The sequence below is a fragment of the Amaranthus tricolor genome, chromosome 3 (genome assembly GCF_026212465.1).
Source record: "Amaranthus tricolor cultivar Red isolate AtriRed21 chromosome 3, ASM2621246v1, whole genome shotgun sequence".
NCBI classification, from domain to species: Eukaryota; Viridiplantae; Streptophyta; class Magnoliopsida; order Caryophyllales; family Amaranthaceae; genus Amaranthus; species Amaranthus tricolor.
Window position 1 is genome coordinate 19,369,359 of NC_080049.1, and position 12,368 is coordinate 19,381,726.

General features: G+C 30.3%; 1 protein-coding gene across 12 annotated transcripts; it reads left to right on the forward strand.

Moving 5' to 3' along the window:
• Positions 1-5,607: 5,607 nt before the first annotated feature.
• On the forward strand, positions 5,608-12,368 carry LOC130807638 (transcription factor TGA4). 12 transcript variants are annotated; one of them, XM_057672916.1, is made up of 10 exons: positions 5,609-5,889; positions 7,363-7,615; positions 7,711-7,788; positions 8,441-8,500; positions 8,588-8,665; positions 8,837-8,918; positions 9,012-9,283; positions 9,797-10,027; positions 10,116-10,127; positions 10,889-11,426. In XM_057672916.1, exons 2-10 carry the CDS (start codon positions 7,457-7,459, stop codon positions 11,039-11,041), a joined length of 1,125 nt encoding a protein of 374 aa, XP_057528899.1. In that variant the 5' UTR covers positions 5,609-5,889; positions 7,363-7,456; the 3' UTR covers positions 11,042-11,426. The 12 variants fall into 12 exon arrangements, with proteins under 12 accessions (XP_057528904.1, XP_057528899.1, XP_057528900.1 ...); XM_057672917.1 differs by having other exon boundaries at positions 7,377-7,615; XM_057672923.1 differs by having other exon boundaries at positions 5,610-5,889; positions 8,861-8,918.

Consider the following 12,368-nt stretch of genomic DNA (forward strand, 5'->3'; position numbering starts at 1 on the left):
AAGAAGTTGCATTACATTTATATATCTTGACTAGAGTCGCCCTGAGATTTTAGGGGCCCAGGGCGAAAAATAAATTATGGGCTCAAATTATAAAATATATATTTATAATTATAAAAATTATAATATAAACAAATGATGCACGCTAATAATAGAGCTCGATATTATCCCCTTTTTGTGTTTAATAATCATGCATTTATAACTCAATAATTAGTAAATAAGGTAATCATTATCATTAATAACACTTTGGCTTGGTGGTTAAATGCACAATTTAATCACAAAAACAAACTACCCTTTCTATTTTAAACAAATATTTCAATTTAATTTAACAACATTTATAAGAAAAATGAGAGAGCGACCAAATAGGAGGAATGAGTAAGAGAAAATATAAAACACAAAATAATAATTCAATAACAATTTTGTAAATAGTTAAATTTCATATGGATGTAAATAAGAGAAAATTGTTACTAAATAATAAAATAAGACATTTAATATGAACTTGACAAATAAAAAATAATAATATTTAATTAAATTAATAGGATTAATCAAAATGACAAATGTTGAATATTAAGACTTGGAGAGAGAGTGTTCTTTGGTCTTACTAAATTGCTATATTTGCTTTTTTTACATGGAAACATTTTTAACTATAGTGTAGGAAAGTAATTTTATTAAAATAGACACTGCATATAATCTAATTCTTTTCTAAAATAAATCTTGTTAATTTATTATATAAACTTTCTGTTATATAAGAATTGATAAATAATTATTTTTACCATATCTGAATAAAATAATTTCGGATCAAAGAATTTATATTCCCATAATTTGTGTTATATAAAATGTATAAGTTAGATACGACAAATTTTAATTATTTTTAATATGAGAATTTTGTAAGATAAAGAAGCAAATTTATTAGAATGAAAGCCCATTCAGAATCCGTATAAGGATGACAACGGGTCAAACTTGCCTTAGATTATCCACCCTCTGATTTTGCTTCATATAAAACTCATATTATCTTTTTCAGTTCACCGCCGTTCGAAGTTGGATTATCCATAATTCAACGTTGCTTCAACTCGAACTTTCGGACCTCCAATAAAGTTTGGATTATTTTCAAGCTTTATTCTTATCGATATTATACCAATGATTTAAAAGTATAAAAAAATTAATTGAGTTGTTTTTTAAATACAACTTAAAAAAGAAAATATGTCAATAAAATTCAACTTAAAAAGCAAAGATAGTTCTACAATTAGAATTAAACGAAATAGTCCTTAAAATAGAACTTAGCAAAGAAAAAATTGTAATGTTTCATTAGCAGCACAAAATTATATTAATGATCAAGTCTTCAATTCTTTATACTCAACATCATTGAATCCATCCATAAATCCCTAATTCACAAGTTTAGAAAATTACTATTAGCATAAATGATGTAATTAGAAATGAATCATTTAAATAAAAAAATAAAAACATATCCATTATCATTCTTGTCGGATAGCTTCCACATCCTCATCTTAAAATTGGTGTATATTGAAGAGGATTTTTTAGTGTCTACAAATTTAAAAGAATAACATTAATAAATTTTATAACTATATTATCTTAAACGTACATACTAATGAAAATAAATTGAATACATTTGAATTCCATACGCCTCTAACCTTAAAGGCATATTAAAGCTTTGATAGTGTTAAGAAAAGTCCTGCTACACTTTTAAATGCAACAGTTGAGATAAGAATTGCAAGCATGTCTCTAGCAATCTTGAACATAGTAGAAAACTTGCTTGATTCTACATTCGACCATGTCAACAAATTGATTTTATTTTCGTCCATCACAAGTCTTTCCTCCTCTAAATATATCTCTACGCATTTGCGTGGTTTTTTATTTGGTTGAATAGAAACATATTTTCTCACAAGCTCTCAACACCGCTTGAATCTTCAATTAAATCTATGACTCAGATGTTAAGCTTGCAAATTTGGTTTGAATAAATTTATTTTATTTTATTTTAAATATGAAATTCAAATTTCTTGTAAAAGAAAAAAGGCTTTAAATTCCATTCAAAGTAGATGTCGGCCGAAACTTGGCCAAATTTTTGGGAGGGGCGAGACTTACTAATAATTTTTTCCTCATAATTATATTTAATCATTAAGTAAAAAAAAAATAATACACATACATGAGACACAACTAGCATCAACCAAAACAAGTTTATAGATTAGAATATTTGTGTTAGTGAGAAATTGTTGTATAAGATCGTCTTATGGTGAGATAATCCATACAAAGCGCTCAAATTCAAAAACTAAATGTATTAATATATCCAAAGTGTCATTTTTAAATTTTAACATATAAAATGTCGTATTAAACATTAAAATTAAAGTGCATATTTTGAATACGAAAGCGAATGTTTTAATTAATTTAGTTGAACAAGTTAGTCCAATTTTAAATTGTCTCATGATAAAATCAACGAGACCTTATTAAATAAGAATTTTATTTTTGAAGAAAACAAATTATTCAAAAAGTAACAATCATGAACTTATTCGATATTAGTAACCAATAAATTAGAGTACGAATGAATTGTACTACTAAATATGAAATTTATTGTAGATAATTCTTGTGAGAGACCAGTTATAATTGAGCTAGTCTATTATATATTTTTTAACATATTTTAAGTAGACATTGAAAATGATGTAAGTAGGCAATTAAAATATTAAAAGTAGACATTATAGATACGGTAAGTAAACATTAAGGATAATTTAAGTAGGCATTAAAAATACGATAAATAAGTATTAATCTCTAATAGATTAGATTTAAAATACGTCTCTAAAAAAACCAGCTGTTTATTGTATGCCTACTCAAAGACTTCACTGGTATATCTAGGCTTCATTTGACTAACAGAGAAACCAACAATTTCTAAAAACAAGTTATAAAGTACTTAAAAAAATCTAGTCAAACTAGGAGGGCAAAGATCCTACCCGCCCAACTTATCTTCCACTATTAGATATCGGGTCGAGTCGGAGTTAATTCTAATCAGAATTGGAGTATAGAATTTTTTATGAGATCAACTCTATTTAATCTCAGAAGCCTAATAGACTATATAATTAGATTTGAAATGAAAACTTTTTTCTCGAATGGGATATGATTAAAAGCAGATTGATTCACGTTGAATTACAATCCCTAAATCCGAACCACCTAATATTGAAGAAGCCCAAATCACATAACCACCTCTAAAATTGGCGCGTGGTTAACTGTCATTTCTGACCACCGAGAACGTCAACGATAATACACTATTACACCCCTCTGTGGGGACATCTAACATACGTTTAGTACGTGTAGGAAAACAAAATGGTACTGACCTGGTGCGCATGATAGGATAAAAAGAAAAACTATGAAAGTGGAAAATATGACGTCATAAACAACATCAATAGCAAAGATGGCCCACTTAAAGAACTTATCCCAAATAAATAGGTTGAGATTGAAATTTTTCACTCAATCAATTAAATGGATTGGACCGATTTAATCTTTTTTATCAAATGGATTAGATTTAGAGCTTATAATTTTAAATTTGAAATAAACTTATATAACATATTTAATTAAATGAGTTATTTTTAAGTCCAATTAATTAGTGTAAATAGTACTTAATCATTTAATATTTTTTCTATTTATTCAGTGTTTACAAAATAAATTGATCTAAGCTAAAAGTTTAGAACCGAAGCTTAAAAATAAGATATAACCAATGTTAAAAGTTAAAACCATAAAATAAAAATGAAAAATCAGCCTCATATGTTACAGATCAGTTCAGATTGAGACTTCCAAATTAAATAATTAATAAATTAGGTTTAAATTAAAAGGTTTCTGAAAACCCAAAATACGCATCTAACCTAACATGATGTGTTTGAGAGGCGTACAATAATGTTAAGAGAGAGAAAAAGAGAATGAAAGTAATGGACGTTCATTCGCTTACTTAATCATTCTTAGTGTGGCAAACGATAACTCATGAGAGTCAACTTATAAATCATTTTTTAAATCACAACCTAGGTTCCTAATTCAAATCCAATTAAACTTGAGAAGATCTTAGTAAATAACGGTTATTTATGAGGTTCATAAATTACTTTTATACGATAGGATTTGATAAGATGAGAGTTTTGTTATTTTAATTTATCTTTTTTGGTTTTAATTATTATATTATTATTCTTTTTGTTTTTAGTAGTGATTTCACGCTTATTGATTAGAAATTTTTGTATAATACACTCATAGGTCTACTTTATTTGCTATACTTGTAAACTCTTGCGCTATAATTTTACTATACTCCTTTCGTCCCATTGAAATTGAATCATTTTTCATTTTGATTCGTCTATTTAATTTGCATTTTTATGTTTGGACGATGGTCTACCATTTTCTTTTAATCTCATCCATACATTTTAACTTTCTTTTAATTTTTTCCACACAATTCATTCTCTCTTTTTATTTATTACCACTTTCTTAAAAATCATCCTTTTCTCTTTGATTCAATTTTATCAGAACAGATCAATATTATTTTAGTAAAAGTTTACCATTAATTAAGATTAACAAAGAAATTAAATGCATGAACGAGGGTAGCTAAAAAAACAATTGAAATCATGTTTAATCTTAATACACTTTCTCTAAATAAGTTTTGGGTTGAATTTCCACATAATTCTCATTTTTCTCAAAAAAAACAGTTAATTAATATTATCTTAAAAAAATCTAGCAAATATAACATAATAGATTGTTTCTCTTTTATGGATCTCTCATCTCATTTATTTTTCACGACTAATTATACATGGAATTTAATTATTTGCCGTAGGAATTTATGATACACAAGAATTTAATTTCCTAGGAATAATATTAGACAATAATGTTCAATTGCTTTGTTGGATATATATAGAATTTTAAAATTAAATGAAAATTTTTAGTTATAAAGTGTTATAAAGTTAATGAATTCCTACACAACATAGCAATTTCCACTTCCTTGAAATTTAAACTCCTCATGTTCTTTAATTAAAATTTTGTAATTAGAATAAAATCTCATAAAACTATTTCCTATGAAGTTAAGGAAATTCCTTGCAATAAATTAAGTTACGGCCTGTATAGTTGTTGATACTTAATAGATTATGATTTTGTAGTATAGACGTACAAGATTGTTTTTAATAAAATAATCCTTTCATTTCAAATTAGTTACAACATTAGAAAAATAACAGTATTTACTCTTCACTCTTAATTTGTGATTAGTTTTTAATCTATAAGTTAAAACATAGTCGAGTGAAATCTTATTTTATTCGTCTCATTGTAAAGATTGTTAATGTCAAATTTTTATAATATTTTATCATATATAATTAAAAATATTAAAGATTGAATTAGTAAATTGGACAACGTAAAAATACAAACGTTGCAAGTAAATTAAAACGGAAGAAGTTTACATTAAAAAGATTCTTTCAAGAAAATAAAATAATTTTATAATAACAAGTATGAAAGTCAAATTAATAAGATATTTTCACATCAAAATTACACCAAACTTTTAACATAATTCTCGGTCTTTATTATCGACTACAAAAACAGGTTATAAGAGGAAGCTGAATAAGTTAGAATGCAAACCATTATTATTATATGTTATCAGAATTCATCCAATAACATGATTACATCCCACCTATTAGCTATATATATTATTTTCGTTTACGACAAACATATTAAAATATAAATAAAAATATATAAAATAAAATGCTGATGGTATCAAACCTTGCCTTGGTTCTTAATATAATTGTTGTTATTTGTCAAACTGAAAAATTGGATTCCATTATTTCTGGGGTTCTTCTACAGATTCTCCTACATCATTTCTCTCAATTTCAAAATACTTAATTTCTTGATGTTCATCAATTAAATTTCAAGTTCCAGGTAATTAATAAAACTTTATATTTTATTCTTATATTTCTTGTTATCTTATCTACTTCTACTAATTTATAGAAGTATGATTCTTTTCTTTTTTGCCTTTTGGGATTTGCTGCTTTTGTCCTAATAATGTTTTTTTTTTTCTTTTTTCTCTTTTTTTTTTATTTTTTATTTTTATGATTTGATATGAAAAGAGTATTATTATAGCTAGCTAGTATATGCTATAGACTTCAATTTTTGTACTTCCCTTTTACTTCTAATTATTTCATTTTCTGTTTCTAATTCTTATGATAACTTTAATTTTTGAGTGTATTTTTGTGGGTTGGGTAACTTGTTTTATGTTAGTCCATCATGGGTAAGATTGTGTACGTCTGATTATCGTTTGTCACACTTAGACAAAGTGGAAAGTGTAGTTATTGTTGGATTAGATGATCATGTATGATCATCGATTCTATCTTGTTAAGGTTTTTGTATTTTATTACATATTCATGTTCATGATTTGAAGTCATCCTTTGCTTCATGTCATTCTTTGGTTAGCACTTAAGCAGTTTGTTTTGATCATTTTCATCAAACTGTTAATTTTTTTTTATAAAAAAATCAAAATAATATCTAAAAAAAACATAATTATTTTCATGTCTTCATTGAAATTATAGCATTAGTAAATCTACGTGAGAGTTTTAAGTGTAAATGTCCCAATTTTAATGTGCAAGAGGGAGTATATATTGATTTGTATATTTGATTGATGTAAAGTCTTCATCCCATAAAATGTTGCACCCACCAACAATTTTATTATAGCTACTACTAATTAGACAAGAAGTTTGATTGTATATCAAAAAATTGTTAGTTTGATGAACTGTTGCTATAGCTTTGAGTTGGTGTTCAATGTTAATAGTAGTATATATGCAAAGCATTAACCTTTCTTTTGTGGAAAGGGGAGAATGAGAACATTTAGCTATATCCCCAAAAGCATAGGTGTATTTAGTATAGAGTGGACTGAACATTCATTTGTATTTGAATAAACTCGGCTACTATTCTTCTGTGTTATAGGTTACGTAATTCAATATTAACAGAATTTTCAATCAAATAACCTAGGCCATGGAATAGGGATGCGTGGGCCTAAATTTATACCGGGTGTCTTTACTTATGTGTAATTTAATGTGTAATCATTGAGGTATTAGTCATTGGTTGAAGATGGATTACCAATCGTAATTCAATATTAATAGGATTTTCGATCAAATAACCTGTTTGTTTTTACAAGGGTAAGGTTGTATACATCCGAACTCTGCTTAGGTGGAAGATACTTAATGACGTTAGCATAATTGGATGTTGTTGCAAATAGCATGTCTTTGTTTGAAATATTTTTACCAAGTAGTTGATTTGCTAAATGAGTACCATGTTTAATGAAGATTTTTATTGAATTATTTGAACTTGAAGGATTGATCTATTATATAATATCTGAAATTATTGTTCTACATTAAGCTGACGTATTGCAGGTAATGCAGATTGTTGGGATTGAGAAAGCTAATTGTAGTAGCTAGAGAAGTTGATTAGTCATACAATTCTATAGAGAAACATGAATTCAGCATCAGCACAATTCGTAATGTCTAGAAGAATGAATATGTACGAGCCACTCCACCAGATTAGTTCATGGGTGGATAGTTTCAGAGACGATGCCTTTCCAAATGTGTCTCCTTCCACTATTGTAGAAGTGAATGAGAGACTAGATAGCCTGGTAAAAGATTATGCTTTTCTTTATTCTTCATTCAGTATAAAGGATTCCTCATAAATCAAGAAAAACCCTCTGATAACTTAGAATTTGAATTGTAGTCAGAAGATACTTCATCACATGGAGCGCAGGCACCATCGAACAAGTATGATCAGGAAGAATCTAAACCGATTGATAAGGTAAAATATAATCATCACATCTCTGTTCATATTTCACAAATATTGCGTGCGTTTGATTATGATAATTTGTTTCCGCATAAAAAGAGAGTTGACTGCATACAAATCTGATGAGATTTCATCCTAAAACTAATTGATAGTAAGAGGAGTAGCTCATCAAGCTTATATGTTAGTCAACTTCTCTCTAATTTTTCTATGTGGGATCAAATGTGGGTTATTTTTCTAACAGATTGATGATGGAGTTTCGAAGGGATTTGAGCAGAGTTCCATTGTAGTGCCATTCTAAACATCAATGTAGATTTAAGTAACCAAGATTCAGTTTCTCTTTAACCTGATAATTGTTTTTTATCCTTATTTGTTGTTGAAGATCCTCATTTCCTTAATATCGGCTTTCTCTATCGAAAAAAAAAACCATTTAGAGGAATCCATCATCTTGTAGGCCTGGAAAGTAGCGTTTTCATAACCAATTGATATTAGAATGAAACCTCCCTTGATCTCATTAGTCTGTTGCCAGGCCAGGCAGATATTAGCATGGTTTAGGGGTGTTCGATGTCATGTGATATTGACCGTATAAATATGCAAGATTATCAATACAAAAGTTCCCACGATTATGCATCTGTTAACTCTTCATTTTTATTTGACTTCCATTTTCAAGATACAAAGACGACTTGCACAAAATCGTGAGGCTGCTCGCAAAAGTCGCTTGCGTAAAAAGGTAGGAAAAGAGCAATCATATGCCTATATAACGATTACTTATATGTTTCTTCTACTGACATAAATCAACTTTGCAACTCTCTTACAGGCCTATATTCAGCAATTAGAGCTAAGCCGTTCAAAATTGATGCAGATGGAGCAAGAACTTGAACGAGTGAGACAACAGGTACAGTGAAAAAATCCTTTTCCTTAGCTTGCGTATACTTCCTCTGTTCCATTATATTTGCTACTGATAGTGACATTTTGTCACACAACATGTCACAATCGGGTACTAGTATTTCAAAACGTAGGAAGTATAAGTTTCCGAACAATGTGCACTGACCAATGAAAGCCAAAGAAATCTTTAAATGGTTTATTTCAGGGTACTTATGTTGGTGGTGGAGTAGAACAGCTTCCTTTCTCCCCAAGTGTAAATTCAGGTATGTCTTGGGCATGTTACTATCATCGTTCTTAGAATCCCTTGTTATTTTCTTAAACACAAATTTAATGCATTATTTGTATATTCTTTGCAGGGATTGTCGCCTTCGAAATGGAGTATGGACATTGGATTGAAGAGCAAAATAAACAGATTTGTGAGCTCAGGAATGCTTTGAATGCGAATGTTAGCGATGTTGAGCTCCGGATTCTAGTGGATAGTGGCATGAAACACTACTTTGATCTTTTCCAGTTGAAGGGAAGTGCAGCTAAGGCTGATGTATTTTATCTCATATCTGGCATGTGGAAAACTTCCACTGAGCGCTTTTTTTTGTGGATCGGAGGGTCTCGTCCATCGGAATTACTAAAGGTGATGCATGTTCTCTCCGTGTTCTAATATATGTGAAAATCACAAAACTCATAACTATGGTCATGCTATGTCATTCTGCGCATAGTGTGAAAATGCGGTAATTGTTGCAATCATTACCCAAAATATCGGAGAAAGCATGTGATATCTCTTAAATCGTTCCAAAAAACTTCTTTATGGACCTTTACAATGCGAGAGATATTGTTTCAGGTGTTTGAAAACCATTACAATGCAGTCGATTCGATGCAATGTGATGCGGCCTTATTTTTGCATTATAGTTCTAGGGAACTGTGGTAGTTGGTCATTAATTCGGCTTTTGGGATTATTTTGTGCTTGAAAGAAACTCTCCTTGTGAAATCGCGAATCGGAAAAAGCAAATTATTGTCGGTTTTGAGCTATTTTTGGGCAAATTTGAGTGAACATGATTTTAAAAAGCAAATTAGCTAGCAAATTATGTTACACTACTGTTGTCACATTTTGACAATGTTTGTTCTTTCGGAAACATGATCTCCACAGGTACTTGGTCCACAGCTTGATCCCTTGACAGATCAACAAGTCGTGGACGTGTACAACCTCAAACAATCTTGTGAGCAAGCAGAGGAGGCTCTTTCACAGGGGATGGAAAAATTACAGCAAACTCTTGGAGAAACTATCGCAACTGATCACTTAGGCGAAGGAATTTACACATCGGAAATGGCAAATAATGCAATTGAGAAACTTGAAGTCCTTGTTAGCTTTATAAATCAGGTAATAACATCATATCTTCATTAAATAATTCTCTACTGACTTGCTCTTATACCTGGATGTATTTTGTGATTTTGTTTTTGTCTTTCAGGCATCGATTTTGGTAGGCTGGATTTATCTTCAAACCTATATATATCCTTGCTAATTGGTTTTTGTTGGAATTTCCTTTGAATGATAACTTGCTCTTGTTAATGATAACCCAAAACCAAACAATGAATCTACGGTTCCATCGAAATAAGCGACGTGCCACTTTTCTAAAGGTCAGGAAGTAAATTAACATCTTATAGTCTCCCCTACGAAATCGAGCTTTTATGCATCTTTGCCAAGCGCATAGCATACCTTCGTTTTTCATCCCTTACGTTAACGAAAATTAAGGGATAACGTTAATGATCATTCAATCTACTTATAGTGCGATGTTATACCCTCTACCATCCCCCTCAATTCCTTTCATTAACTGCCTTATTTATCAGTCTTACAAATCCTTTTAGCGAGCGAGACATGCATTGTCTTCTTTCAATAACAAAACAATAATTTCTCGAGAACTGCCTATCAACAGTTTAACTTTTATAACGTCTCTCCTCATCGCTCTTCAATTCATCGACATCAGAATTTCAGAATTCATAATAAGTCACCCAATAAGATTGGATGTACCGGAAAATTGTAGGTCTGATTGGTTGCATAAAAGTATTAGCATTACTAAACCTTAGATATGGAGTTACGTCTTTCCTAGATCATTGCTCTCTATCCTGTCGTTTTTTTTACTTTCATTTTTTCTTTTAGTGAAGCCATCAGTTCTTAGATAGGCTTCTGAATCCCTCAGGACGAGTAGCAAAAAAGTTAATATTGTACCTGTTTCTCCACCAGGCAGATCATCTTCGAAAAGAGACACTGCTGCAAATGCACCGGATCCTAACTATGCGCCAAGCAGCTCGAGGGTTGTTAGCTCTAGGAGAGTATTTCCAACGTCTAAGGGCTCTAAGCTCCCTTTGGGGTAGTCGTCCTCGACAACCTGCGTAACTTTTGCGCACAAACAGTCAACATTACCAAATTTTCAGCTCAGGGTGCATTTTTACAGCTATAATAAGGCTGTTAAAATGTATAGCTCGCCGACCCTCATTCTTATAGCTAGAACCCTCCTTCAACAAGAAGATTTGTAAATATACAGCAGCGATGTAATTTTTCTCCGATGATAGTTTGTAATGTGTTATGGAAACTTCAGATAAACGTCCTCCCGAAAGTCCCTTTTTTTTTTTACCATCTGAGTGTGATCTTGTGTGATGTAATATGTAAATCATGTAGGCATTTTTGTGTACCTCATCAATTTTGTATATCATATAATGTTAGTTGTTATTGGACGAAAATCTGGAAGCATGTAATAAGTGTAAATGTTTGCTAAAATCGATATGATGCGAAAAACTTTGATGAACGATAATAATAACAATGAACTAAACAATTGTTTGATAATGTATAACTTGGAAAGAAACACAAAGATTTAAGGAGGTTCACCCAATGATGACTACGTCCTCCGTCGTGTGTAGTTTCTTATTTATATTATATCAAAGGAGTATAAAATACTCTTACAAATCAAGTATTACAATTGAGTAAAAGATAAAATCAAAAGGCTATGTGTTTGGCTTAGGGGTTGTGTTTGATGATATTTTATGTGTGTATGAGAGCTCTCTATTTATAGGAGAGATCACACTAAGTAACATTAAGTACATTAAAACTAGGGATATTATCAATGGTACCCCTATACTATAGCAAAATAACAATGGTACCCCAGTGTATTTTAATGGTACCCCCCAAGTATATGCTAATAACAACCGTGACACTATTAATGATTTTTTCGTTAAATGTCCGTTGAATTTTGAATTTAACCTAATCATGGTTAGTTTTTTTTCTTTCCTTTTCCCTTTCCTCTTTCTGCTCTCATTCCATGGCTGCTTCATCTCAAGTCCGACAATGATCAACCCGAATATGCAGAAAAGAGCGAATTGATTTTCCGTCGCCGGAGAAAACATTGTTGGTGGCATGAATTGAATTTAGACAGAAATAAAAGCTTAAAAAAGGCTGAACCAGGAGAAGGAGAAACACAATGATGTTCCAAAGGTAGGACCCACAAAAACCACTGACCCACTCACGATGTAACCGAAGATCTTGTGAGCAGAAATCGACTCGATGATGGTTTATTTAGATTGTAAATTGTGTTAGGAACTTGTATAATATACACTCTTGTGTAATGGCTTTGGGTTTTTCTAATTTGAAGAAATTCTTCTATCAAGTTTGACTAATTTTATTATCTTTTGTTGTTGTTTAATTTTGAAGAACCGTGATGCATTTCGTT